This window comes from Pseudopodoces humilis, chromosome 6 (assembly GCF_049639895.1).
Source record: "Pseudopodoces humilis isolate 2021_Gansu_Grassland_sample_001 chromosome 6, ASM4963989v1, whole genome shotgun sequence".
Lineage (NCBI taxonomy): Eukaryota > Metazoa > Chordata > Aves > Passeriformes > Paridae > Pseudopodoces > Pseudopodoces humilis.
Genome location: NC_142205.1, coordinates 70,060,485 through 70,087,925, shown reverse-complemented (window position 1 = coordinate 70,087,925; position 27,441 = coordinate 70,060,485). Strand labels below are relative to the sequence as shown.

Here is a 27,441-nt window from a genome sequence, read left to right as displayed (position 1 = left end):
GGCGCCGCTGCCCGCGGGGTTGGGGAATGGGACGTTCCGCACGGAGCTATGCGAGCTATTTTTGTTTTTATTTTTTTTCCTACATAAATAAAATATCTCTGAGATGAAACGGGGGAAGCGAGGGAGTTGGGAGGAGGTGGAATTGAGCCAGAGTTGTGGGAGCCTGTGGGAAAAACGGGAATTTGCTGGTTTTGCAAATTGAACAAGTTGGTAGCAGGGTTAACCCCATTGTTTTTGAAGGAAAAAAGGCCTTTTTTTATGGAGTGTCCTGGTTGCTTTTCCCCCTTTTCCCCTGCTATACTCGTGTGGGAAAGAAACCTTCGGATAAACCAGAGGGTCTGAGGTGGGAATGTGAGAGGGTTGTTGGAAGCTGTTGCCTGGAACATGGGATTCCTCCCTCTGAGGGCATTACCCCCCAAAATGAAGTGCCTTATTCTCTTGTTAAACGCATCTGTTGTTCCCTAGGCTGCCCTGTGCCTTGGCTCGTGCTGGCAAACCGCTCTGCAGATGGAAACACATCATCCATGTCCATATCAGCCATGTCACAGGGCAGCTGCACAGGGAAAAAAGGCACTGGGAACGGTGTCTGATCCCAGGGAAGTGAGGAAGCTGTTTTCACCCTGGGATATCCCCAAAAATATGTACAGCTTCTTCCTTGCATTGTAGGCAAGAGAGAGCGATTCATTCTGAGGCACAGGGTTGAGCAGGAAAACTGACACCCCATTTATGTTCTTCCTGAAAAAGGAGTTTAATCCCTCGGGGTTATATACTTTTAAGTGGAGGTGATGGCTTTTCCTCTCCCTTTATTCCCTCAGTTTAGCAGCAGCAGCACACAGCACCCAATTTATTTCCAGAGAAGAGGGATGGTGGTTTTTTTTCACCCAGTTTGTGGTTTTTCTTAGCCAAGGTAGCCTAATTCGCTGCTTTTTGGGTGCCAAAAAGGTGAAAAGGAATTTTTCTCATCCTAAACATCTCCAGAGCCTGTGCCTCTCTGTGCACACTCCCAGCCCCAACAGTTTTCCAGGCTGGCTGTGGCTGGGAGGTGCAACAACAATTCACAGGTTTCAACAAAAAAGACCTCGGGGAACACACAGCAGAGGTGAAAGGACGGACCCCTGAACAGGCTGAAAAAGGCTCAGGAGGAAAAGGAAAATGCACAATGATTGCACTTCCTATTGGGAAGCAGAGCTGCCCTCGTCTCTCCTGACCTTTCCAGGTGCCTGCTGTGGCCGCGTTTATTACACTCCCTTGATGGAAATCTGGAGATGATGCATCTCTGGCAGGAAGCAATCATGGAAACGCCCCAAGCTTTGATGTTTCCAGGGATGCACCATTTAGGAGGCAGGCTGAACAGCAGAGCCTGTTCCCAAGCCTGCCCCACCTGTACCGGGACACCCCAAAATTTTGCGGCGCCATTTGGTGCTGGTTTATTTATTGAGGTCACGTGGACTGAGGGCTTTGCTTTCCACGGGCAGGGAATTTAGCCAGAGGGAGAAGTGGCTGAGCATCCCCTTCCCAAACCAGCTCTGCCATCAGCCACCCCCAGCCTTCCCACACTAAAAGCTGCACACAGATTGGGGATTAAAAGAACACTCCGCTGTATTTTAGCAGCCAAGTTTTTTTAAGGAATGGAAACAAAGCTGTGGAGCAAGCAGCCACGTGTGTGAAATGGGTGGTCGGTGCATCTTCCCGTGGGCTCCTGGGCTGCTTTGGGACCAAAACCCCCACAGTTAAATGGGAAAAAAAATTAAATTAGGAACTTCTGCGTGGAAGCACCTGCAGAAAAAGAAAGGGAGCAGAGACTGAGCAGCCCCATAACTGTTCGTGGTTCCCGGTGAGACGAGGCAAAGGATTTCACAAAGGGCAACACAGGGAAGCGATTTTAGGGAAAGGGACATGTGAAAGCACAGGAGACCCCTGCACACTGCTGGCTCTGGCTCAGCAGCCCCCCACTCCCCACCCCACCCCCAAATCACAGAGCAGCAGCATTTCAAAGGATGCCACAGCACTGGCTGAACCTCCATCCTCTCCCTTGACCTCCCCAGCCCTTCCCCCTGGGGAATTTGGGTTCCCTTGTCTCCAACAAGTGGCTGACCTGTCCCAGGACCTGGTTTCCTGCTCAAAGGCCAAAATTCAGGTTTATTGTCAGCACTGCACACCCACTCTCCAGCTCCTGTCATCCACCAGACCCCTGGAAATCCTGCCTGAGGCAGGGGCTCCGTGCCCGGCATCTCCTCGACAGCGGATGCTCTGCTGCAGAAGCGCTTATAAATTAAGGGTTTATGGGGTTTCTTTCTTCATCCCTGCTAGGAATCATCATAGAGAGGGTTGTTGTAGTTGCCCCAGGAGCCGTAGTCATGGTCATCCAAAAGCCTTCCATAGGAGGAGTGCCTGCCAGGGAAAGCAAACCAGTTACTTTGAGGATTTATTAGTTATTTTGCCACGGGATGAAGAAATATTAATGCGAGGGCTCCCTAGGTCAAGCTTTGGGATATTTTAAGAGGAAGGACCAGGAGAAGTGAAGAGAAGCCCAGGCCGAATTTTGCCCCCGTTGAATGAGCCTGGACAGGGCAGGGAATTAAAACAAGACCTTTGCTCATCTCGGCTGTCAGCAAAGCCTCATTAGGGATGCTCAAGCACTGGGCTCTGCTGCTGTTTATTGTCCCAGTGACAGCGAGACCCACGGCAGCAGCTTTCCCAAGGGATAATTACTGGTTATGACTATGCTGAGCAGCATCTCTGGCATTTGAGCAGGGCTATTGCAAAATGAGGGATTGAAACTCTGCTTTCCAGTACAGGAGCGGTGAGGAACGGCGCCGCGCTGGCACCAGAGGCTGCACACTGCCCTGCCACGCTTGGGAACCGCCTCTTCCCGGGACTTTGTGACGGGGATGGAACTCTGCATCGCCCCTGTGATGGTGAGAGGGGCTGCAGGGAGCCTGGGGGAGGCGGGGGGCCGCCCCAAAACCAGCCTTACCTGATCTTGAGGTACGCGGCTGCCCCGAACACCAGCACCACCACCACGATGACCGTCACGGTTATGGCCACGATGCTCCCTGTGGATGGAACGTCAGAGAGGGCAGGGTTCAGCCCCACTGGGTCCCAGCTCCATGGCACTCACCCCACAGCCCAGCTGCTCCCGATTCACCCACGCCAGCCATCTCTGACAGGGGGGGGAATATCCCCTCACTGCTTCCCAAAGAGGATGCCGGGCCCCGCTCTGTTTTTATTTTCTTTCCAGTAAATGCAGAGCAGGTAACATGTAGGATGAAACACAGCTGGGCTTTGCTATGGACTGGCTCTTTGATGCTCCTCCCAGCACCAGGCAGCACTTAATGCTGAGCCAAGGCTAGGAAATGTTCCAGATCTCCCCTTTTCCAGCCTTGTGGAGCACTTTGAAGCTACCCGTGTTTGCAGAAGGGGACAGGGAGAAGCTCGTGTCAGCTTCCTGAGCTCTCCATGAGGGAAAACTAAAGCCTGCATCATCCTAACTCAGGCTGCACCCACCATCCAGCCATTTGTTTCCTCTCTTCCTTAAGTGTTTCAAGTCAAATTTAGAACTGAGGATTTTATTCACATCTCCAGGCAACCAAGATTTGTTATCTACCACTCCCGGTCTCTGCCGGTGGATCGGATGACACAAGGCTCCTCCAGGAATTTTGCAGAACGATGCTCTCAAGAAGCTGACCACCTCTTCCCTTCCAATTTGGGGAGGGGAGGTGTGCCCCTCCTACCTGAGCAGCCTGAGGCTGACACTTTTTCTCTGTACGCTCCCGGGGAGCAGCGGTGCTCACCTGCGCTCAGGGCACGCGGGACCTCCTCCACGGTGACCCCGGTGGTTTTCTCAGAGGCCTCGGCTTCCGTGGGGCTCACCACAGTCACTGGGGGGGACGTTGGCTCCATGGCCAGGCTCGGTGCCATGGCCACTGTCCCCAGCGAAGGGACATCCTTGGTCAGCAGCGGTGGCTGGGTGGCGCCAGGGCTCGCCAGGACAGGCGTTGGGGACAAGGCCATCCCGGGAGGTGAGGAGGGGTCACCGGCGGGAAGGGAGGAGGGAGCTGATGGTGCAGCTGTGTCTGTGGGGCTGGAAGCTGCCCCCAAATCCATCGTGGCAGCGTCTGCTGTCCGGAGAGCCGGGGCTGTCTCCGAGGTGGGTGGCACCGAGGTGGGGCTGGGGGCCTCAGAGGGACCGTCTGTCGCGGCCACGGAGGCAGGAGCAGGGGACAGTGCTGCCACAGGCGTGGTGGCATTGTGGCCATCCCCCTCCAGGGGCCTGGAGGACGTCCCATCTCCAGAAGGTCCCGTGGACAGGGGCAGGGAGGGCTGGCCAGGAGCTGGTGTGGGGACATCTGCATCCCTGGAGTCTGGTTTCACTGGGACACCCCCCCAGAGGAAGGGGGGGTGGATGGGGATGAGTGATGATTCTGGGGAGTCATCGCCCAGCCCTAGGAGCGAGACAAAGAAATGTTAGTAACAGGACAACCCCTGGGGCAAGCTGGTGCTTGGGAGAGCCCTAAAGGGCTTGGGAATTAAGCTGGAAATAAGTTTGGGATTTAAAACGGTGAGAGCCATCTGAAAAAAAGAGAGGGGAAATCCAGCTGTGCACCTAGAGGTGAGGTTTTAAACCAGACCAGTTGTGCTGGCATGAGTCAGCCTCATTTTTTGCCCAGTTTGGGATACCCCCATCCCAAATCACCCCCTCCATCTCCTCCCAGCATCTCCTCCCAGCAGCAGGGGGAGAAGCTCCTCCTCACAGCAGCCACTGTGCAGCTGGGAGTGATAACACAAGACGTCTCTTTCTCCTCTCCCCCCATTTCCTTGTGCATTCATTCATTCCTCTCCATTTCTTTGCATGAAGATGAGTCATTTCTCCCTCTGTCCCCACCAGCTGACTGCTGGGGCTTTTCCCCCCCTTTCTAGGGCTGAACTCAGCACTGGTCCAGCTCTGGTCCCCTGGAGTGTGGTGGGGATGAGGGAAGAGTGTGCCAGCCCCGGGAGGCATTTTTATTCCGTGTATTCGTTTATTTACACCCCCAGAGCATCCCCAAGCTGGGAAGAGAGGGAACTCACTCCAGCTGCAATGAACTAATCATGAGTGGGGAGGACAGAAACATTCAGTGCCTGTGTGTAGAAACAATGGGAGCTGGCACTGGCGAGCAGGGACTCGTTAATCCAGCCAAAATGTCTTTTTTTTTTTTTTTTTTGTTCCTGAAGGACCCCATTTCCCAAGCAAAGGGGTCTTGGAGGTGGGACTGAGGCCGTGGCTGCTCTTCTTTCCTGAGGAGAAGCACTTGGAGATGCCTCTGAGCTTTCACCCTCCTCAGGCTGAGGACACAAACCGTGGGACGGGGAGGAGGACACGAATGACAAGCTGGAATCTGGCTACTGGATAAACCATCCGGCCACCACAGCAGCAGGGAGGCCTGGACCAAAGGTCCTTCACACCAAGGTTCAGAATCCGTCTGAATTTCCATCATCCTTGCCCCAACACACCTGGAACCTTTCAGATTTCTCCAGCAGGTGCCAGGCAGCCTCTGCAGCCCCACGAGCCCATCAAGCACAGCAGGATCCTCCCAGGGCTGGGAGCACCTGGGAAGTTTGTTACCCCTGGAAATGCAGAAACTCCCAGACTCTCAGGGACACAGGCAGCTTTCCACCTCTCTGCAAAGCCACCCTGATGTCCCAAAGTGCTCGGGGTCAGCAGAGCTCCCATGATCTGCCTGAACTTTGGAGGCAAACCGATAGGGAGCTGGGGAAGCTGGCAGCGCTGCTAGCCTGGATGAGTCAGGAACTTTCCGATAATATCTAAGGGGTATAAATTCGGAGGCTGAGCCAGAACTGGAGGCAGGAACAATCTTTGGCTGCTGGCTGAGCGCTCCTGGCCAAGGAGGTCACAAGTCACAGGGACTCTTCCCAGGAGAGCGAGCACCACCGAAGGCACTGCTCAGCTCAGCCTTCCCTGCCTCTCCCTGCGAGCAATCCCTGCCTGTGCCAGCGCTGTGCTGTCCCCTTCCTCCTCCGAGCCAGCAGCTCCAGAGGTCATCTGGGACCCAGCCACTGCCCCTGGGGGCTCACCCAGAGGAGATAATCCATGATCCTAGAGGCAGTGCAGGCTGCTTCTGAATGGAGGTAGGATTAAGGGACAAAAGGAACGGGGTTGGGGCCCCCTTGGCTGGTGCTCCTCACGTCCCCATCCAGATCCCAGCTCATGGGCAGCCTGTCCCATCCATGGGTGGCATCCAGCTTGTCTGCAAGTCCTGTCCTCTAAGCAATGCATCTGAAAGGGAAAACCAAAAGGAAAGCAAGAGGCGAGGAGAGCTTTTCTTTGTTTGCCCAACACCTGGTTGGCAGGAGCTGCCGCAGAAGCAGAGGAGTGCCCCGGAACAAGGGACAAAACAGACAGCTACAACTCTTTCACTCAGATGACTTGAAAGGCTAAAAACACGTCGGCCACGGGCTGTCAGGGGGTCTGAGGGATGTTAGCTCCCAGAGGATGCCGAGCATAGCTCAGCCCTGAGGAATTTGCTCATCTAATTCACTTAAGGCGGTTGACCACCCTGCTGGAATCCAGCACAGAGCGAGGCAGCAGACTGCCAGGATGAGGCAACCACCTGGGAAAGCAGAAGTGTCACACTCCAGAGCCCCACAGGAGCTTTGGGAAGTCCTTCTCCTAGATTTTCTCCACCAGGAATACAGAAAACAGCCAAGGAAAGAAGAGCCCAAAGCCGTGTCATTCGAATATCCTGCTCTTGGGGAATATTAGCCCTGATCATGTGCCAACCTAAGGAACGAGCCTGATGAATTATCTCTCCCTCCTACTGCCATGCTGCTCTCCTGGCTCCTGGAAGCCTCACAGAGGGGCAGGTCTTGCCCTTGCAGCAGCTGAGCAATGCTCAAGCTCCTCTTGGGAAAGAGCTGCTTGACCTGGGCTGGCAGCCTCTCCACAATGCATTTCCCAGGCACTCCAAAAGCCATTGCAGCAAATCCCAAATTGCTCTGCCGGCTGAAAGGCAGCACAAAAGCCACCAGAGAACATCTCCAGCCCGCCTGAATGACATCAGATGGGAGCAGCCACCTTGCAGCAAACAAACACCCACTGATAAGGCAGAGATAGAGCTTTTAACAAGCTTCACTTCAGAACTCATCGCCTCTGACCCGGCCACAGGAGGATCCACATGACCTGACCCACAAGCTTGCTCTCAGCCCAAATGAACTCGAGCACCCAAGCCCCAGCTGCAGCCAGGGATGCTCCCCTAGCAGCCAAGGCCAAAGGGACAATCAGAGTTTCCATAACACCGATGTTGTTTGTTCCGCCTGCCAGACCAGGCAGCAGATCCCGACTGGAATCTCACCACCTGTTCTGAGCAGGGAATGCAACAGCGGGAGAAAAACAAGGAGAGCTGCTGGACACACAGAGCACGCTGTGCTTGTGCAGGCAGCTTGGGTACCGCTTTCTGTGCCAGTTTAGCAGCTGGTTTTGGGGCAAACACCCAAAAACCGCGAGTAACCAAGACCATCCATAAGCATCACCGCTCTTTAAAGCAAAACTCTGCAGAAACCTTGGTCTTTAATCACAAGAGTGAGCAAAGAAGGACCTTTTGCCTGTTCTGTATTATGCTGCTCCTCACCAAATGCTGATGACAGAACAGCCCTGAGTCCCCTGAGTGTGCCTTGGTTTATAACCAGGTTAAGTGATGCAGAGCAATAAAACAATCTATATTTAAGCGTAAGTAAGGATTTCCTGCTCGTGACCTCATTGGCTCAGCTTTGGTTTCTGTGGCTGGGGATTCCCATAACTTGTGCTGGTTTTTGGTGGCTCCCCTCCCCCTTGTTAATGCTCAGGCATCATTTTCATTGTATTTCTTTGCTACGAAACCAGCAGCATCTGGCTGTGGATGGCAAAAGCTCTCCTTCAAGTAGCTAGGACTAAGCCAGACTGGTTTTTGCTTTGGGTTCAACGAGTTTTTCCAGCTGCTCAGCCCTGCACTGCCTCACCTCCCCTGTCACCAGCAGCAGTTTGGGAGCTGGGGATGTTCCCTCCTCGCTGGCTGGAGGCCCCATCTGCAGTGCACAGGGCTCTGTGCTGGTTGAGCTCTGTGCTGCAACGGGGGAAGGAACACAGAGGATGTGGTGGCTGCTTTGGGCCTTTAACTTGTGCCTTTCTTCTTCTGGGGCGCTGCTGTGGACTCCTGCCTCGTTATCCCCAAGAAACAGGGATGGTGGGGAGGTCTGGGAGCAGTTCTGCAGGCTCTAAGCTGTGCCTCACGCTCACCAAGTTTTTTCATGCCTTCACAGAGGGAGCACCCAGCTGGATCAGTGATGGGAAGCGGTGACTCCTGGGGCTATCTCCAGCCTGAGGTTGTGCAGCGAAGCTCCAGCACTGCATGTGGATGCTGGTGACCCCCAAGGTTAGCAGCAGCACCCCTGGCTGATGTGCTGCTCCACTCTTTCCTGCTCTATCTCCTCTGTTTTCTGTGCCAGGGTCTGCTGGCCGTGGAACGAAACCACTTCCGAGAGGAGGAGGAAACCGAGGGGGACAAGCAGAGGCCAGAAACGCCAACAGGTAAAAGGCAAAGCTATTCCCTGCCTGTGAGGAGAAGCCAAGGCCATCAGATCCAATAAATCTGCAGTTGCTCTGATTTACTGGCAAGCCAAGCTGGCTTCCTGCATGATTAGTTTTATTCTGCTGCATGGTCGTTAAGTGGTTTAGGTCTAATTGCTCTGAAGCTTTCCGTGGCTCAGAGAAACGGCTCCACCACAGAAATCCCTGCGCCGTGTCCGTGTGTCCCTCGCCATCCCCAGGCTCTGTCCCAGCCATGCAGCCAGCCAGGACACCTCAGGGATGTCCCTCCCTGAGGATGGGGCTGCTGCTGAGCCAGCCCATCGGTATCCTCCTCCTCCCCGGATTCACCAGCCTGCCCCTTGCAGAAGGGAAGAGCAAAATCCACAAAAATAAACGAGGGGGGTGCTTTGGGAATCTGGCAAAGAGAGATTGCAAGCCAGGTTCTCCCTGCCTGGGGAGCAGCTGGTGCTCTCCTCCGGGCTGTTCTGTGGGAGGAAGGAGCTGATGTGGAGGCCTGGCTGCCTCCTGCACAGCCTCCAGGCCCTGAGGGATGCTGCTGAGGGCACACTCCCCTTGAGGAAGCAGCAGGGAAGCTCCACCACCCTGCAGTCTCCGCTCTTCCCAGCTGAAAACAGCTTTTAAAATTCACGTGGCTCCCTGCATGCTGCACTGTCCCTCCTTCCTTGCCTGGGGTGGGTGTCCAGGTCCTTCCCCTGCCCCACGATCCAAACCCAGAGGTGAGGATTTTGTTGGCGCAACAAACGCACCCTCCACGCGAAGGAAGTCTGGTGTTTCCCCCCACCAAAGCTTAGTTATTCAGCTCGTGAGGCCCTTGAGCCTGAATGCTGCAATGAAATTATAGCAGAAAAGAAGGTGAAGAGGAATTTTTAAGTGTTTTTTTTTTCCTCCTGAGAGTTGACAAAACACCCTCTGGCTAATGGTCAGCCTTTACAGCCAGAGGTAGCTGATGAGGACCTGGGGTGGAAAGCAGGAGCTGACAGCAGCAGCTCTTTCTAAAATGATGTTTTTCTTCTTTAAATAATGAAAAAACACATTAAGTATTTCAAGTTATGTTTTTGAAACATGCAAACAGGTGTTAGGCTGTGCTTATTTCCCTGGGGAAGGGGAGTAAATGATCCCATGGGATGCTCTTTGTTCTCTCCTTGGACCTGCCTGCTTGGGACACCTCACAACACTTTTTCCCAGGCACATGTCTTGGATATGGCTCTGGAGCCAGCCAGGAGTTTTGCAAGAAGCAGCTCTGCCCAGGTGACAACTCCCCAGTCCCCCTAATTTTCCTGGCTGGCTGTTTGGCTGCTAATTAGTGCTTCTAGGTGCAGCTTCCAACATGCATCAGCCCCGTCCCAGCCGCTCCCAGGGGGAGAAGCAGCTGGGTTTGGCGGAGGAATTTTAGAGCATCCTCTGGTATTAGAGGCTGATTGCTCATTTGGGCTGGGAGAGGGGATAATTACCCAATTCCCCCATCCTTCAGCTCACGGGGGAGCAGAGTGCCTAAAGATTTGCCTCCTCCATGGCAGCTTTAAACAACCCACGATGCTCCAAGAGCCCAAAAAGCAGCTCTTGCACCCTGGAGCCTCCAAGAGGAAGCACTCAAAACCTTAAAAGCCAAGAGCTGCTTCTAAAAGGTACTTAAAAATGTCTCAGCTGGGGCACAGGGGGACCTGCTGAAGGGGAGAGCAGGCTCAGGGCTGGGCACCAGGTCAGGAAAGCAAAGCAGGTTTCAATTTGCTTCCAGAGTAAGGAGTAATAACAGGATAAAAACTTCCTTGTGCGAGACGCTGTTATTTCATTACGTGGCCAGGCAAAGCCCTGACTTATTTTACTCCTGGCCAGTGACGTCCTCGCTGTCATTTAGTCCTGAAGAATGTGCCTGAAGCATATTTAAATCGTGATTTGTGTTTCCTCCCAAGTCAGATATATATATAGACATATATATATAAACATATATATATATACATATATAAAATATAAATATAAATATGTATCTAGAAATATATAAATATAAATATATATATATATAGTTTTTGTGGGGATTTTTTTGGTGCATTTTGTTTGTTTGTTTTTCTTTTGTTTTGTTTTTGTGGGGTTTGTTTGTTTGTTTTTCTTTTTTAAATAATTATTTCAACAGGGACAAAAACGTACAAAGCATCTGAAAGATGCTCCAGGGTTATTTGGGAGCAGCCTGAGAGCCATGGGACCCCAGTGCAGGGAAAATCTTTTCTGTTTCTTCTGCCAAGCCTGGCTGGCGTTGGTGCTTTAGAGAGGGATGGTCGTGGGAACAGCTTTGGGTTTGGCCCGGGCGCTGGGAAAAAAACGCCTCCCAGCCCCAAAGTCTGACTCCCAGCAGAGACTGGCTGCTTCAGGGGCAAATTTGGGCCAGGCAGGGGCCCGGGAAGGAGAAGGGAGAGCATCCCTAGCATCCCTGCGGAGCAAAAAGGCTCATCCCCATCCCTCCCAAACGCATTTCCTCGGAAAGCACAGATCGGGAGCTCGCCGGCAAATCCCCCCTTCGCAGGGAGAATTATTCATCCTGCTCTCCCTCTCACCGCTGGGGTCATTTATCCAAGGAAGATCTCCCACCTGCTGACCGGGGTGATGCTTTGGGGGTCCTGCAGCCCCCACCCAGCCCGGCCGCTGCTCTGGGGGGCTCGCTGCGGGCTGTGCCGGGAGCTCATCCCGGTCCCCCCGCTCTGCCCTGCCGGCGGCGATGTGACAGCCACAGCTCAGCCCATGGATTTCTCCCCGCGGTTATGCAAGTGTGTTTTCCACGCTGCCGAGCGAGCAGCTCCTCGTGTTTATTAAAAGCGGCTGGAGGGGTGACCTGCGCTCGCTGTCGCGTCTCCGCTGACTCTCTCGGGGCGGGGAAATGTCAAATCGGGTGTTTCTGTGCCATGGGGAGGCTGGTGCGGCCGTGGGGGGGGGGGGGGGAAGCGCCAGGGGCTGGGGGCTTCGGAGCTTCCACTCAAGGCCGAGGAGAGCCGTAAAAGCTCCTTGGAAGCGGCGACCGTGGAGGGAAGGGGGATGCGGGGCTGGGGGCGAGTCCAGCCCGGGCAGGGGGTGACCGTGAGGGGACTCTGGTGGTCCCATCAAGTTGTCCTCCTCCAAGGCAAGACGGGGACTCTGCCGGAGACGCCTCCGAGGGGCGAGGGATAAGGAAAAGAAGGGTGAAACACCTCTCGCCCGACCTCCCCGCCGTCACTGGGGGGGTGTCATTGAGTCACTGAGTGGGACCCGCGGCGGGGGCTGGCTCTGCGGAGCCCTTCTCCGGCAAGGAGCCGGGCACCGGGGCTGCCTCCTTCCCCATCCCCATCGCTCCCAGCCCGACACCGCGGGGTCCCCGGCGTGTCCCCCCACCCTGCCCATCCCGCTGCGGCGGCGGGGGGCTCTTACCTGCCGGGAGGAGGAGGAGGAAGGCGACGAAGAGGAGGCGGCAGCAGCAGCCCATGGTGCCGGCGGCGCTGGCAGCCGCGGCGGGAGGGCCGCACAGCCCGGCCCGGCCCGGCCCGGCCCCCGCCGCCGCCCCCCGCCCGCGCCCGGCCCACAGCGGCACCTGCCGGCCCCGGGATGCGGGACCGGCACCGCCGGGATGCGGGCAGGGCCCGGGGGATGCCCGGGATTGACCGTAGGGACGGTGGGACGGGTCCGCCTGGCTTGGGGTGAGGAGCTGGGGCTGGATGCTGAGTGCCACACTGTGCCGGCGGGTGTCGCACACCGAGGAGCTGGCGTGGTGCTCTGTGTCACTGCCGCCTGTCCCTCTCCATCCTCGGGGCCGTGCCAGCTCCCACATGGATGTAATGGCCGTGTCCTGGCACAGGTTGTTGGGACAAGCTGTGGTTGCCCCATCCCTGGAAGTGTTCAGGGCACGTTGGACAAGGCTTGGGGCAACCTGGGCTGGTGGAAGGGTTGGGACAAGAAGAGCTTTAAGGTCCCTTCCAATACAAACTGTTGTGTGATTCCAGGATTCTGGAGCTCCCTGGGGATCCCCTGGCCTGCTGCCTAGAGGGGATCTGGTGCCTGTGACGGGGGACAACCCAGGTACAGGAGTCAAGGGGAGCCAAGCAGCCAGGGCCCCACCTTCCTAGGGCACAAACAGCTCCCAAAATGCAGCTCCCAGTGCCCAAAGAATGCAGCCAGGAGACACCTGTGGCACAGCAGGAGGTACGAGAACCATTTTCCTACCTCTTTCCTCCTGGAAAGAGCTGTGCTGCGGGTGAAATATTTTCAGGCTGAACTCATCTTCCCCAGGCCTTTGCATTCTCACTATGGAAAAGGATTTACAGAGCCCAGGCTGCGGCCGAGCTGTCTTTAACTGGGGTTACTCAGCCCTCTGCTCTGTTGTGTGGCGTTTTCTCAGGATGGATCCTGGCTCTGGGCCTAAAACAGCAGGACACAAAATCCAGCTGGTGTTCCTAAGGCAGACGGGTGTCGGGCGATATCAGCATCTCAGCTCTCCTTGAAAACCTTTTCTCTGCTTGGGAGGAGGGAAAAGAGCGCTGTTGTTGCTGCGGGAGCTCGGTGCCGCCGTGGGAACAGCTTGATAATCTCCCTGCTTCTCATCTCACGTCCTTTGTTGTTGTTGTTGCTGCTGCTGCTGGTGCTGCGCGCTCCCACGGGCAGGAGATTTTGGAGGGGAAGGGAGGGGCTGGGCACAGCCGCTGCTCCTCGCCGTGGCCTTGGCTGCCGACGCCGAGCCCCAGCCGAGTGTTGGGGTGCCAAGGGCCGGGCTCTGGAGCACCCCCGAGGGCCACCAGCCTCGGGCTCCAGCTGCCACCTGCTGGTCACCTCTGCCTGCTCCTCCCAGCACGGGAGCTCTCAGCAGAGCAGGGGACAGGGCCAGGCAGAGATCCTTCTTTGGGGATAACTTTGTTTCCAGTTTCATTGGAAAACCACTGCTTCTGGCAACATCCCCCCCCCCCCCCCCCGAAGGTCCCAACTTTCTTAAAATCTCTTTAAAATGCTTTTCCCCACCAGTTTCATCCACATACGAAGGATACTGGAGGGACACTTCGATTTTGGTGGGCACGAGGAATTTTTTGCCTGCTCCCTGCCTTTGCCCACCCCACCGGGATGAAGCCAGCTCCTCTTGGTACCACACCAAGCTGCCGGTTTTTGCTGGTCTTGCCCAAGCCCCCAGCAGAGCTTTTGCACCATCCTTCACACTTTGCCTGTTTTTGGGGGTCCGCTGGCGGGGAGCCGGGGTGGCCGTGAGCCGAGGGGCCGGCGGCACCGGTGTGCAGGAGCTTGCAGCAGGAATTTTTGGCTGGCCAGAGCTAAGGGAGCTTGCTCACCCCCTGGCCAGCGGCCAAATGGCATGGCTGGGTGGCTGCCAGCGCTTGCATTAATAGCTGCCAGCTTGCGGTTTGAGGTCACCCGTTCTTTCCAGTCTTTCATTTCCACCTTAATTCGCGCCTGTAAGGACGCGGGGCCGGGGGCAGCTCCCCCTCTTTGCCGGGAGAAACTCTCGGGCTCCTCTCGGAGCCAGGACAGCGCCAGCCCACGGCAAAGCATCCCATGCGAGCAGCCCCAGGCGGCAGGAGGGGACGTGCCAGCACCGGGGGGACACCCTCCATCCCCCGTGGGTCTCTTCTGTTCCTCAAGATGTCACTCAAGGAACCGGGAACATCCTCTCACACACTCCGAGGCAAAAAATACCCCCCGAGGCCAGAGTGCGGAGGGCTGGTGCGAAGGCACAGCCCCTCGCAGAATAATTTGGAGCTGCCGTCATTCCCTGCCAAGGCTCTTGGGAGGGTGTTTTATAGCCGCTTGCTGTGAATAAATCTAAATTTTCACACGAGCTGGCCGGGGATAAAGGCTTTGGGGAGACGAGGCTGGGCTTTGGCTGCACGTCCTCTGTCCCGCTGGAGAGGGGATGCCCGGAGCCCGTGACGGCAGGATGGGGGATCCCTCTCGCCGCCCAAATCCCCAGGGATGCGGGGTGAGGCATCTTCTGGAGGCCCCCTGGCAGGCCGAGGCCAGGCGTGGCTGGTCCGAGGTGGGACACGCGTGGGAGGGGACACACGGGAGGGGACACGGCTCGGGGGCACCGCCACCCCGCCGAGGGATGGCTCCGGCGGGGTGGGAGCCGCGCAGCTGGAGGAGGAGGAGGCGCAGGAGGAGGAGGAGGAGGCGCAGGAGGAGGAGGAAGAGGAGGAGGGCGGTGGTGCCAGAGCGGCCGCCCCCGCCCCGCCCCGCCGCAGCTGCCGGGCACCGGGCACCGGGCAGGCGGCGCGCATGGAGGCGGCGGCGGCCCCGGCCCCGGGCGGCGGCCCCGGTACCCTGCTGCTCTGCCTGGCTCTCGCCTCCGGTAAGCACGGGAGTCCCTCTGCCCCGCCACCTGCCCGGTCCCGGGATACCCAGGGGTTGGCAGGGTGTTCCTCGCTGTCCCGGCCCTGCACTGGCCCGGTCCGGTGTCACCCCCGGTGCCGGCGCTGTTCTCTCTCTCGTCCCGCTGCTTTTTGGTCCCAGACTGATGATCCTGCACCTGCCTCCCGGTCCCGTCCCGGTGCTCCCCCCTGCCTGTCCTGCTGCTTCCCCCATCCCATCCTGCTGCTCCCCTGATCCCATCCTGCTGAACCCTTGTATTCCCCCCTCTGACACCCTATCCTGATGCCCGCCCTGTCCCATCCCAGTGTCCATCTTGGTGTCTCTCCAGTAACTCCCCGCTCCCCTCTGGACAGTCCCATCCCAGCCCTTCCTCTATATCCAGCCTGGTGTTTACCCACTCCTGTCCCTGGGCTCTCCCGTGTGCCCCCGGGTCCCATCCTGGAACTTCTCACCCTCCCAATCCACTGCTCCCCGCGCCCCTAAATCCCTGAAGCATGGCTGGATCCTGGAGCGGGACTGGGATGCTTTTACCACCTGTTGATGCTCATGGGTGCCTGAGCACCCACAGCCATCCTTGGCAGCGCCGGGAATGTGGGATGCCGGGGGCGGAGGAGCCAGCGCCTATTCAGCAAAGTGTGTGAGCATTCCCACCTTAGTTCCTAAGTTTTTGGGAAGCGGGAAGCTGCAGACAGGTGGCTCGTGGCTGCCAGGAAATAAGCACGGATAGGCTGGGCCGCTGACACCCTCCCTGGCAGGGAGTGCTGGGATTTCGGGGGAGCTTTTCTCTCCGCAGGGAGCACTTTGGGTTTGGCCCTTTGGCAGGGCTGGTGACAGCACTTTGGCAAAACCTGCCAAACCTGTGCTGGCAGGAGGAAACCAAGGGCAGCCGACCTGTTTTTGCGGCTGGTGTGTCCCCTCAGACCACGGCAGCGTCCTGGGTGGTTGCTCTCCTGCAGTTTGGCCTTTCTGGGAGAGAGCATGGGGGTGTCAACAGCAAAACAATCCAGTGTTTGGGATACTTTCCTGGCTTATCTCTGCTCAGGAAAGGGCACAGCCCAAGATAGTGGGGCCGGTCTGCCCGTGCATCAGAGGGACGGGGGCGTTTGCACCTGCAGCTTCTGGATCCGGCTGTGGGTGGGCACAGCCCCGCTCCCTCTGGAGCTGGCACTGCCACCAGGGCGGTCCTGCCAAGGAGCTGCCAGCCCGGAGGATGCCAGAACTCCGCATCTGGTTGCAATAAGGGTGGGGAGCTCAGCTTGGTGGGGATCTTTTCCATGTCGAGCTGTGAACTCGGTCACCGGGAGTGAAGTCAGCCTCCCTCCCTGTCCCGCCGCATGCCCACGCCGCCCACAGCTGGATCCAGGGGTGCAGCCGCCCCGTGGCTCATCCCTGGCTCCCGCCAGGCAGCTCCCACCCTGCTGCCGGGCCGGGTGGGGCGGTGGGTTCCCTTCCCTCGCCTCTCTCGGAGCGCTGTGCCCCGCAGCACGTCCTTAGCGCGGTGGTGGCTCGGTATAGCCAGGAGGGACGCGTGTGCTGGGAATGTCCCCGCTGTAGGACGGCGGGGGGGGAGCTCCGGAGGCTTGGCTGGGCAGCTTCCACCGCTGTTTCCAAGGTGCCGGGTGAGGAAACAGGGAGCGGGAGACCAGGCTGCCAGGATTTGGCCGCGCAAACTCTCGGCTCTCTGCGAAGCCTCGTAGCGCAACCCGCTCGGGATGGGAACAGCCCCGCCTCGGCGAGCCACCTCCTCGGGAGTCACCCAGCAGCCTGGCCCGGCAGGCAGGACCTGTCCCCGCTCCCTGGGTGCCACCACGGCGGGTGAATCCCTGGGGAGGGCCGTGCTGAGTCAGTGCTGGTATGCCAGCGATCCGGTTACCGCCGCTCTGACGGCCTCGGCCGCCTCCCGCTCTCACCCCGCGGCCACCGGGAGCGTGGCGGCCCCCTCTGCTCGCCCAGGCTGTGCGAGGCTCCAGGGAGACCTGAGAGTGCCTTGCGGTGCCTAAGGGGGCTCCGAGAGAACTGCAGAGGGACTTGGCACAAGGGCACGGAGGTGACAGGTCAAAGGGGATCGGCTTCACATTGACAAGGGGCAGGTTTAGATGAGATATTGGGAAGGAATTCTTCCCCGTGAGGGTGGGCAGGTCCTGGCACAGATTACCTGGGGAAGCTGTGGCTGCCCCATGCCTGGAAGTGTCCAAGGCCAAGTTGGACAGGGCTTGGAACAACGTGGGATAGTGGAAGGTGTCCCTGCCCATGGCAGCAGGGTTGGAACAAGAAGAACTTTACAGTCTCTTCCAGCCCAAACCAATCAGTGATTCCATGATTCCGGATCTCCCTGGGGATCTCTCCCCGCATCCTCCCTGGCCAGAGGAGCAGCTGCCTGTGCTGTGCGGTCCAAACCCCACCAGGCTGCCTCCCAGACCCCCGTGCTGGGGCGTTGGCGGGTGGAGGCGGCAGGCGGGGACCGCGACTTTCCCTTCTCCCGGCCCTGGGGGAAGAGCTGATGCTGCCAGCCAAGGGGGGCCGTGGGCGCAGCTGCAGAGCCCGTGGCCGGCGCCCTCCCTTTGGCGGTGCGGGGGTGCTGGGGCTCCCCCTCTGAGCTGCCCCCGCTGCCTTCCAGGCTTGGCGTTCTTCAGCTGCGTGAGCGCCGACACCAACATCACTGCCGGCCACGGCACGGAGGGGCTGAGCTGCGGCACAGCCAAGGCATGCACAGGTGAGAGGGTGGTGCGAGGGGGCCTGGGAGAGCCGCAGGTCTTGGAAAGGAGAGAGGGAGCAGGTGTTCCGTCCAGCGTAGCCGTGCGGCATCCCAGGGCTGCTTCCGGAGCTGCTGCGGGGATGCAGCGGCTCAGGGACGCTGCTGCCTCTGGGCAAAAGCGTCACCCCTCTGGGGGTGTTCTTCGTCCTTGTCGCCCGCAGGGAACGGGACGCAGCTGCGGCGGCAGAGCCACTTCTCCCGGTGCCCGGAGGAGTTCCAGCACTACTGTGTCAGAGGGAGGTGCCGCTTCCTCGTGGCCGAGCAGGCACCGGCTTGTGTGTAAGTCACCCCCGCGGGGACACGGAGGTACGGGGAGGGATGCTGTGCCCGGGAGAGCAGCGTCAGAGGGGCACCTCGGCAGCTTTTGGGACCGGCCCGTGCCTCCCCTGTGCCCCGGGGCAGGTGCGAGAGAGGCTACACCGGGGCTCGCTGCGAGAGGGTGGATCTGTTCTACCTGCGAGGGGACCAGGGCCAGATCGTCATCATCTCCCTGATCGCCGCCATCGTTACCCTCATCATCCTCATCGTCGGCATCTGCCTCTGCAGTCAGTACGTGAGGGAAAGGGCCGGGAAGGGCAAGGGAGGAGGGAACAAACCCTGCCCAGCTCCCCTGGCTCCAGGCCAGTAGAACTGGGGCTGTCCCAGGCTGGTGGGACACGGTCCTGCACGTGTTGGGAGGTGCCTGGGACATTCCTTTGGGGCTGGAAGGCAGCTGCGATCCCATATGGATCTTCTGCAGGGTAAAAGCCGAGGGAGAGAGAGGAGCATCACTGTCATGCCCCCTTCTGCTTCTTGTTTGTTTTTTTGTTTGTTTTTCACGATTTTTTTCCCCCCTCTCAAGCCACTGTCGGAGGCAGCGTAGGAAGAGAAAAGCAGAAGAGATGGAAACTCTGAACAAGGATTCACCATCCAGAAGTGAAGATGTGCGGGAAACGGGCATCGCGTGAAGGTGCAGGGGAGCCGGGGGTGGGGGCCACCGAGCCGGTGCTACCGGAGCCCCGCACCGGGGCGGGTGCCGAGGCCGACGGGCCCCGCTGTGTCCGCAGGAGCTCCCGGTACCTGCGGGCGGGTCCCGGGCGGCAGCAGCGGCTAAAACCGGGCAGCGGCTTGAATAAAGGGGTGCAGGAAAGGTGTCGTCGTGTCGCCCATGTCCTTGCGGGCGCGGGGGCCGCCAGACGGCGACACTGAGCTGCTCCTCCGTCCCGATCCCGGCTCCCGGTGCCGGCTCCACGGGGATCTGCCGGACTCAGGGTCCCGGTGCCGGCTCCACGGGGATCTGCCGGACTCAGGGTCCCGGTGCCGGCTCCACGGGGATCTGCCGGGCTCGGGGTCCCGTTGCGGGTGCCTGGGGGCTGTGCTGGAGCTGCTCCCGTTGCCGCCGCGTCTCTCCGTGAGGACCGAGCCGAGCTCTGCATCCCCGGGCGCCCTCCCGGTCCCCGACGGTGGGTGGGAGAGAGCCGGGGGCGTCCCCGTGTCCCGGGGCGGGAGCGGGTGAGGGAAAGCGGGAGAAACTGATAGAAAATGGGTGTGAAGCGGGGCAGAACCGGGCGTAGCGGAGCCCTTGACTCCCGTCTCCCCCGGAGCTGCGGTCCGGACCCTGCCCGGGCAGCCACAGGTGATGGATTTGCTTCCTTCCTTTCCCCCGTGGCTCTGGCAGTGGGTTTGGGCACGGACCCTGTGCGGGGGCAGCAGCAGCAGCATCATCCCGGGATGAGCCCGGGTGTCCCCGGTGTCTCCCACGCCGTTCCGCGGGGGATGGGGACGCGGTGGAGCCGCTGCCAATTCCCACCACGGGAGCGGCTCCCGCTCCGAGCGCGCCCTGCTGAGCGGCCCTGGGGGCTCTTGGTGCCGCCCCTGCCACTCGCTGCTGGGGACACTGGGAGCACTGGGGGGCCGGAGCCTCCCGGGAGAGCCGCTGACCCCTCCTGCCCCCGGGCTCCGCTCTCCCGGCACGGGCACGGCCTGGATTCCTGCGCCAGGGCAGGACGGACCCCTCCAGGCTGGCACTGCCCTTGCCAGGCACGGGATGCGCTCCAACTGGTGAGCGTGGGAGCAGCTGCTGGGCAAACTGGTTTGCTCTGAGCTCCAGCCCTCTGCTCCTGCCCGGGCTCATCCTCACGGGCGGATTCCCGGGAGCTGGAGCTGGCAGCGTGATTTGCTGGAGCAGGGGCTTGGGGGTGTCTCAGGAGCTGTGTGAAGCCCTGCCGTGACTGAAAAGCTGCTTTTTCAGCTCAAAGCGTGCCAGGGTGAGAGCAGAGACCGCCGCAGGGATCTGCATCACATATCCAGAGGGCAATGACCACCCCGGGGCTGCCAGTCCCTCGGGAATTGCTGCTGTGCCCTTGTTGGATCTCGGTCTTTTCAGGGCTGAGCTCTTTTGGGATGCTCTTGCACCGGGAGTTTCGTTTATCTTAGTTTTGTGTTAGGAAGGATGCTTTAACGCCTTGCTAGGCTCTTGTTTTTCATGTTTATTAATGTATTATTGATAGACTTGGCAGGTCTTTTTTAGACTTTTTGTTCAACTCACTATCGTCTGGTTTAAATTGGTTTGAATGGCGTAAAATGACTTTGAAATACACAGTTCTTTTATCTTTATACTCATTTTTACTCAACAATAGACACGTAAATTATTTTTCTTAGTGACTTAATGACTTAACACTTGTGTGCTGCACTGCAGCATTCTTTAGTCAATCATTTGTTACTACTTAAAAACTTGGAGAAGAAGAAGATGAAGAAGAAAGAAGGACAAGAGACAACACTAAATCTTCCATCTTGTTTTCTGTTTTCTCAACTAGTTCAAACTCTAAACGAACTTTTTCACCCAGTGACTTAGGAAATCTCTCTAATTTACATACTCACACTTTTATTTTTTTTATTTAACAGTTATTTTCATGGTGTTATATGAAATTCAGTGTTTTCTTGGATGTCAGAGCCAAGTATCAGAAATAAGGGTATGCACTCTGTGCCTCTGACTCCAATGGTGCCCTGGCTCATCCCAGCACCCAAACACGCAGCATGGCCCTGAGGTGCCTAGGGATGGTTTTTTGGGGCACTTTCACCAAGGAAGAAAGGATTCCAGATTCCACACAGCTGCTGGAAGCTCTGCTGTGATCTGAGAGGCACCAGCAGCACCTGTGAGCTGATCCCCCCCACTATGGAAATGGTTTTTTATCCCCAGGCTGTGCTGGGCCTGGCTGTGGGGAGTGAAGCCAAGGGAAAATGTTTGCTGTTCCTATTGGGAATGTGCTGTACACAGTCTGGGAGGCAAATAAAATGAAAAGGAGGTATGAGCTTTTTTTCCTGTGTGTTTTTCAGGAGGTTGAAGTTGGTGGCTGGGATGCTGCTGGCCCAAAAATGGCTGGGAAAAGCAGGCACTGCAGGTCTCAGAGGTGGCTAAAACTGACAATTTCAGTCTTTTTATAATGCTTCGTGGAGCAGTGGCCAGGTACAAGTTGGAGCTGTTTTATTCAGTGCCTCGAGTAATTCTTATTGGGTTTTTTTCCCACAGCAGCCCTACATTCCCTGGTTGTAATGAAATAATGCTTTTCTGGAAGCCACCTCAGAATTCCTGCATTGCCACTGAATTCCTTGCTAAAGCTGATGAGTTCCTGGAGAACAGAGCAGATAGGATTTGTTGTTCTCAGCAAGAAGGCTGGGGATTAAAAAAAAAACCAAAAAAACATAACTAAATCAGGAACTTTGCTTCTTCCTTTACATTTTTTTCGAATGGATTAGAGAGGCAGGAGGTAAATCCACCTCAGGGCTCTGAAGGCAGGAGCAATGAGAGCTGGAAAATAAAATTAATTGGTAATAAAATAAATATTAATAATAATAATACCAATTTTTAAAAATAAAATTGGTATTAAAAAACCAAGTAAAAATCCCCAAAATTCAGCTGGTTTATGCCCAGGCTGGCAAGGGCTGGATGGAATCCCTGAGGACGTGATGCTGGCTGGCATCAGGCACAAGCAGCCCGAATTTTCCAAAGAATCTGGTGGTTTTAGTAAGAGGATTATGGTTTGTGTTGTTTTTGGACAGCAGTTGAGTATGTTTGGGTGGCATTAATTAATATTTTGGAAAATAAATGCCAAAGGCTGGCTGTAACAGGAGGGTGGTGGGTAGATCCAGTGCCTTGGCATCAGTGGTTTTGCTGCTCCAGTGCAGTCCCAGGTCAGTGGGATCTTTGGGGAGAAAAAAAAACCAACAGAAAGTTTTCCTCTCTGTCCAGTTTTGTACCCCAAAAGAAGAGGGGCTCTGGCAGGAGATGGGCAGGGACTGTGCCAGCCAAATCCACCTTGTTTCTCACACTGCAGGGAAACTCAGCAGTGATGCAGGGACTGCCAGTGCTCCCCAGAAAAGGGATGAGCTACCTTGAACAGGGAGTTCTTCTCGGTCTTGGCTCTGTTTTATCACTCTGCTCCGTCTCTGTGCACCCAGGTGTCCTTATCTGCCTCCCTTGCTGGATTTGTTGTACACAAAGTTTGCCGCATTTGGGCTCGGGGGATTTTCCTGCTGTTTCTGGGCTGGGTTTGCCACCCTCCAAAGAAGCCTGAGCCGGGGTTTCTTTGCCTGCAGCACCCCCAAAACCCCACCCGTGCTGGGGAGGGCTCACGGGGGCAGGTGGGGAGGCTGGGGGTGCCCAGGGTCCTCCTGTTTGCTCCAGGGAGCTGAACACTCCAACACCCACAGACTGCTGTCCTTGGGGGCGTTCGATGTGTGCTCTCCTTGGTGTCCCTCAGTGTTTTAGAGCTTTAGCTCCCAGGATCAGGGCTGGAATGTGCATGTGGAGGCACAGCTGCTCCTCTTTCCCACCCTCCCCACCGCCCCGAGGGCGAGCAAAGGCGTTCCACCAGCAGCGTGGGGACTTTATTTTGGCTGCAGGAACACAAGGCTGGCAGGGAGCTGTGGGCTCGGTGACAGCTTCCACCTGCAGGACATCCTCCAGCCCGGCTCCCTGATGCTCCCTTGCCATGTCCCCCATTCCTGCGTGCTCACAGAGCTCAGCCTCGTGCTCTCGCTCCTGGAGAAGCGATCCCTGCTGCCGGGCCCCTAGGCCAGCAGGCAGGACTCCTTGTCACAGGCTTCCCCCAGCTCCGAGCTCACCTGGGGAAGGAGGGAAGAGGCGAGGGGCAGTCCCGGTGCTGGGTCTGGCCCCTCGGCGGCACGGGAGGGGCAGGAGGGGCCGTGCTCCTACCTTGGAGGCGCAGAGGAGCGGGGGAGCCTCCGGGAGGCAGCAGGTGGAGGCGAAGGATGCTCGTTGCTCCAGGAGCTGCTCCAGCTGCGCCGGGCTGGCCTGGGGCTCCGCTTGTTTCAGGTTTTCCCGCAGCCTGCGGGCGTGAGGAGCCAGGTTACAGCGGGAGCTGCGGCATCCCGGCCCCACGCGGCTTTTGGGGAGGGGGGATGCACGCCCGGGTGGGCTCCGCTTTGCATCCTCGACGTTTTGGACCAGCTCTGATTGCATCCAGTGATCCAGGTTGGTTTTTTTGGGATATTTTTTTGTCGGGGGAGAAGGCAAAGGCTTACCTCTTCTTGAACTCAAGGAAAGGCAGGTTGTTGTACTGCCCGCAGAGCTGGCTGGCCTTTCCCAGGAAGGGGAGCAGCTCTGCCTTCATCCGCTTGCGCTGGGGGCAGAGGGTGGGAGTCACCAGGCTGGGAAAAGCCTCGGCGGGGATCTGGGGAGCACTGGGATAAGGGGGAAAAGGATGAGCCCCCAGAAGCCTCACACCACTCACCTTGCTGTCCAAGCAGGAGGAGGGGTCCTTGGTGGAGCAGCACCCGGCCCGAAGTTTCCCGGAGGAGTCGTAGAGCTTGGCGAGGACGGCGTCGGGGATGCTGGGCTGCCTCCGTGCCAGCTCGAACAGGAACCTGGAGCGGGGAACGAGCGGTGAGTTTTCATTATGGGTGCTGCTCAGAGCGGTGTGGGGCCGCTTTGGGCATCTTTGTGCAGCCCTTGGGGCACGAATTCCCCTGAGGGAAGCGAGGCTGTTGCCCCGGTTATCCCCATAATGAGCTAAGCACGTAACAGGGTCAGGAACTGGGTGGACTCGATGATCTTCGGGGCTTTTCCAGCTTGGAGGGTTCTGTCCCGTGACTGCACCGCTCACCTGGTGGCATGGAGAGCCCCCTCCTTGCCACACAGCTCCTTGTTGGTAGGCTCAGATGCCTCTGGCAGCTTGGGAGCCGGCGCGGGGAGCATGGCCAGGATGCAGAAATGGTTTTCCATCAGGTCTTTCCCTTGGCAGCAGTCGGCGAAGCGCCCGTCCCGGGCCGACAGCGCGGCGCAGACTTTGGCCGTGTGCTCCAACAGCTGTGGAGAGGGAGCAGGGGATGTGCAGGTCCCCTCAGCTCCCTGAGATCCTGCCGGGAATCAGGAGCTGGTTTGGGCTGGGATCCAGCCTCCCCTACCTTCTTCTGCATGCAGTCCTCGGCCAGAGAGTCGCAGCACTGGGAAGCCACCTCGGCAGCGTCTTTGGCCAGGGGGAGAAGGTCCTCGAAGGAAGCACTGGGAACCTTCTGAGCCAGCGAGGCCAGGTAGCTGCGGAGCACAGGGAGTGGTGGGGCTCGGGGGGCTTGGATCACCCTTCCCAGGAAGCAGCTCCCAGCAGGGATGCGGGAGGGAGGGGATGGGGAGCGCAGGGATTGCCCTGCACCTGTGGTGTGCATGGAGCATATCCAGGGATTGAGGGCAGAATTACAGCTTATGTTTCTGAATACTGCCTGCCAACAGGATCTGCAGCAGGAGAGAGGAATCCTCTCCCAGCCCAGCCCCTGTTCCAGGATGGAGAGGCCCTTTCCCCCTGTACCTGAAGCTGACTTTGTCCTTCCCATATGCTGAGAAGCGGGAGCAAATCCGGTTTGACGTCAGGGTGAGTAGGGAGAGGGTTTTCCTCTCCAGTTTCTGCCACAGAAAGAGAGTGGAAATGTCCTCCTCTTCCCAGGGCCGTTAGCACAGTGCTTGCCTGGCTCCCCGGGGTGCGAGGATGGGGGCGAGCCCAGCGCTCCAAAGGGTCTCACCTCCTTCAGGAAGCAGGCAGTGGGTGCAGAGGAGATACAGCAGGTGGAGACCATGGAGAGGAAGGTCCTGGTGGAGCCCAGGAGCACAGGCAGGGGAGCCTGGCTGTAGCTGCTGGCGTACTCATAAAGAAACCTGCGGCAGAGATGGGATAAGGAGACCCAGCACCTTGGGATCAGGGGATGGGGAGCATGAGAGTGGGGTTTGGAGGTTGTCCAGGGATGGGAACCCTCTCCAGGTACCACCTCGAGCTGTCAGCTCGTGGCACTGGGCTCAGCGGGTCCCCAGCCTGGCTCACCTATCCGCAAATTCCCTGGGATCCTCCCGGAAGGCCTGGCACAGCTGCTTGTCGGAGGGCTGGAGGTACCGGGGCAGGGGCGGGGGCGGGTGCCGCAGGGCAGCCAGGCACAGCTTCCTCTCCAGCCCCTCGTGCCTGCAGCACTCGGCCGTGCCGGGATGCGCCGGGAAAGGCGAGTCCGCGCTGCAGGATTTGACCGACAGCGCCGTGGACTGCGGGAGGGAGAGAGGAGGTTACGGTCACCCCATCCCAGCTCTGGTTTTTGGGGTCCATTACCCGTTTTTTTGGGTCACTCTCACCCCGACATCGTAGCAGGAGGGGTCGGCCCCGTCGGCGCAGCACGTCTCGGCCAGGGAGACGATTTCCCGGACGAGGTGGGCGATCTCCTCGAAGGTGCCGTTGGAATATTTCCGGCTGTTGGCGATGATGGTCCTGGGAGCAAGGACAGGGAGAGCCAGGTGAGCCTTGATCTTCAAGCAGAAATCGTGTTACAGCATTGGTCTGCACAAATGGGTTTAACCGTGTTGGCTGCAGTGCTGCGAGAAATAACAGCGTGTTCCTTGGAAAAGAGACAGGAAAGAACTGGAACATCTTCCAGGCCAGGGGCTGCCACTTACAGGGGACTGTGTGTCAGCTCTGTCAGAATTCTTAATTGTTGGGGTACTTGATTGGTTTTGAGGAATTCAACAACAGATCAAACTTTTTTTCCTGCAAAAGCAATCAGAGTCCAGGGGTTGAATTGCATCTCCCCTTCTTTGATGGATTGAATCCATCTGCCCTTTTCCAAGATTTCTATTTACTGTTTTCTGTTCTTGGCTCAGGTGTCAAGCATCCTGGGAGGGCACCAGCAGCAGGAGGTACCTACAGGGTTCGGAAGTTCTCCTTTCCCAGCATCCTGTACTCCTGGCAGACTTTTTCCCGGACGTAAGATTTCCCTGGAAGTGCAGGAGAAGGAGGAATTTTGAGTAGGGAACAAGGACTGCTCTGCCACCACAGAACACGCTGCTTTATTCACTTGAGGTTAGTTCATTTTTTCTCTCCATTTCTTCTTTTTCCAAGTAGGATTTTGTGTTCCCTGGGGAGATGTTGGTGCAGCAGGTCTGGGAGAAGCATCCCTTGTATTCAGGCTGCTGCTCCAGCCCTGCAGCCAGGGAAAGGGGCAGGGAGAAAACCCTCTCTGGAGCTGGGAGAGTTACAGGTAAATTATATGGCAGCTCTTGAGTAAGGAATATGTGGGGTTGGTTTTTATGGCTTGGAAACCATAAGGGCTGGGAGCTCTGGGGGCAGGTCCACGGAGCAGCCAGCAGTGAAAACATTCCCAGCAATGCTGTCATCCCTGGAAAAAGGCGATCGATTTGTGTTACAGGCTCTGTGGGGTCAGACTTTGGCACCAGCAGGGTAAACAGCGTTTCCTGGGATTACAGTGTGGGGCAGGGTCACCTCCACAAAATCCAGGGGTTTGGGCCGGGACATTGAGGCTCTGCTGGGAATGAAAGGGTAGGGTGAAGGCAGGGGGCTGCCAAAAAAGGGGAAGCCATGGAAAAGGCTTTCTTGGCAGGAATGGCTGTCGGTCCCAGCTTGTGGCATTTCTGTTGATTTCTATAAAGCCATGTGGGAGAGGTAAGCTTTAGGTGGTTTTTGGAAGGTGGGTGATTCCCTGTGGAGCTGAGAAGGCAGCCAAGGGTGGCAGAGCATCGTTTCCACCAAGGGGTGAATTTTACAGAGGATTGTCAGGGGGGTCAGAAGATTCCCTTTTCCTTCAGGAAGAGAAGGAGCTGATCCCTGCAGTTCTGTGCTCTCCCACCTCCTGCAGCATCACCCTAAAGTGGCATCCTGGATACCAAACCATCATCCCACCCCTTCCCTTTCCTCTCTGGTCCTGCCCAGAGGTTTGACTGCAGGCTGGGAGAGGGGAGGCCACTGAAAACCTCTGGAACAGAGGCCCCAGCCCCGTACCCCTCATCCCAGGGGCCAGCAAAGCCCCAGGATCGCACCCTTACCTCGGTGCAGCGCGGGTGCAGCGGCCAAGAGCAGCAGCAGCAGCAGCAGGGCCAGAGCTGCCCTCATGTTGGAGCTGGCTCCCCTCGTCCTGCCGGGAAGCTGCACCGGGAATCCCATCCCGACGTTTTTATGGAGGCAGTGTCAGCAGCCAGGAGAATGATTAATCCCAGAGGGCAAGCATCCTTGGCCTGCTGCCTGGAGCCTGGGTGCCAGCGCCTCCGAAATCCCAACCGGTTTAAATCATTAACTCGGAAAAACAGGGATGCGTGGCCGTGAAACCTCAGGATCTGTGGAGGATTCTGGGAGCAACGTGAAAGGCAAGAGGAGAAAAAGCATTCTGTGCACCCCACGAGTGGGAAGTCCTGTGCACTTGGGACATTATCTGATCCTCAGGAAGGAGAGACACATTTTTTTTGGATGTCAGTGATCCTTGCTGGTCCTGCCTGGGGAATTGATGGGAGGGAAGC

The 27,441-nt window shown here is 57.6% G+C and overlaps 3 protein-coding genes and 1 long non-coding RNA gene across 6 annotated transcripts; 2 read left to right on the top strand and 2 right to left on the bottom strand.

Annotated features, from left to right (window-relative positions):
- Positions 1–1,574: 1,574 nt before the first annotated feature.
- Positions 1,575–12,103, bottom strand: PARM1 (prostate androgen-regulated mucin-like protein 1). The gene is made up of 4 exons (XM_005532167.3): positions 11,975–12,103; positions 3,795–4,445; positions 2,978–3,056; positions 1,575–2,391 (listed from the first exon to the last, which is right to left on the bottom strand). Exons 1-4 carry the CDS (start codon positions 12,027–12,029, stop codon positions 2,307–2,309), a joined length of 870 nt encoding a protein of 289 aa, XP_005532224.3. The 5' UTR covers positions 12,030–12,103; the 3' UTR covers positions 1,575–2,306.
- On the top strand, positions 9,775–18,792 carry BTC (betacellulin). Of its 3 annotated transcripts, none has more exons than XM_088055945.1 (5): positions 9,775–10,209; positions 17,526–17,621; positions 17,825–17,942; positions 18,066–18,212; positions 18,505–18,792. In XM_088055945.1, the coding sequence occupies exons 1-5, from the start codon at positions 10,095–10,097 to the stop codon at positions 18,608–18,610; spliced, it is 582 nt and encodes a 193-aa protein (XP_087912071.1). In that variant the 5' UTR covers positions 9,775–10,094; the 3' UTR covers positions 18,611–18,792. The 3 variants fall into 3 exon arrangements, with proteins under 3 accessions (XP_087912071.1, XP_087912072.1, XP_005532223.1); XM_088055946.1 differs by lacking the exon at positions 9,775–10,209 and adding an exon at positions 14,498–14,519; XM_005532166.3 differs by lacking the exon at positions 9,775–10,209 and adding an exon at positions 14,781–14,888.
- Positions 18,793–22,507: 3,715 nt separating this feature from the next.
- GC (GC vitamin D binding protein) lies at positions 22,508–27,190 on the bottom strand. The gene is made up of 12 exons (XM_005532180.3): positions 26,974–27,190; positions 25,839–25,908; positions 25,273–25,405; positions 24,974–25,185; positions 24,678–24,810; positions 24,467–24,561; positions 24,069–24,198; positions 23,768–23,970; positions 23,396–23,528; positions 23,187–23,284; positions 22,858–22,990; positions 22,508–22,766 (listed from the first exon to the last, which is right to left on the bottom strand). Exons 1-12 carry the CDS (start codon positions 27,089–27,091, stop codon positions 22,713–22,715), a joined length of 1,512 nt encoding a protein of 503 aa, XP_005532237.3. The 5' UTR covers positions 27,092–27,190; the 3' UTR covers positions 22,508–22,712.
- LOC148184236 (uncharacterized) lies at positions 25,298–26,966 on the top strand. The gene is made up of 3 exons (XR_015772628.1): positions 25,298–25,431; positions 25,795–25,993; positions 26,737–26,966. It is a non-coding gene; the product is annotated as an uncharacterized LOC148184236 (long non-coding RNA).
- Positions 27,191–27,441: the final 251 nt, after the last annotated feature.

Excerpts from the sequence above, each read along its gene's own strand:
- PARM1 (XM_005532167.3), bottom strand. The coding sequence starts at position 12,029 with ATGGGCTGCTGCTGCCGCCTCCTCTTCGTCGCCTTCCTCCTCCTCCTC. Across the intron at positions 3,057-3,794 it reads CCCGCGTGCCCTGAGCGCAG|GGAGCATCGTGGCCATAACC; the intron begins GTGAGCACCGCT and ends TTCCATCCACAG. Across the intron at positions 2,392-2,977 it reads GCCGCGTACCTCAAGATCAG|GCACTCCTCCTATGGAAGGC; the intron begins GTAAGGCTGGTT and ends TTTCCCTGGCAG.
- GC (XM_005532180.3), bottom strand. The coding sequence starts at position 27,091 with ATGGGATTCCCGGTGCAGCTTCCCGGCAGGACGAGGGGAGCCAGCTCC. Across the intron at positions 24,811-24,973 it reads CCCAGGGAATTTGCGGATAG|GTTTCTTTATGAGTACGCCA; the intron begins GTGAGCCAGGCT and ends TCTCTGCCGCAG. Across the intron at positions 23,285-23,395 it reads CCTCCTGCTTGGACAGCAAG|CGCAAGCGGATGAAGGCAGA; the intron begins GTGAGTGGTGTG and ends CTCTGCCCCCAG.
- BTC (XM_088055945.1), top strand. The coding sequence starts at position 10,095 with ATGGCAGCTTTAAACAACCCACGATGCTCCAAGAGCCCAAAAAGCAGC. Across the intron at positions 17,622-17,824 it reads CACAGCCAAGGCATGCACAG|GGAACGGGACGCAGCTGCGG; the intron begins GTGAGAGGGTGG and ends TGTCGCCCGCAG. Across the intron at positions 18,213-18,504 it reads GGCATCTGCCTCTGCAGTCA|CCACTGTCGGAGGCAGCGTA; the intron begins GTACGTGAGGGA and ends CCCCCTCTCAAG.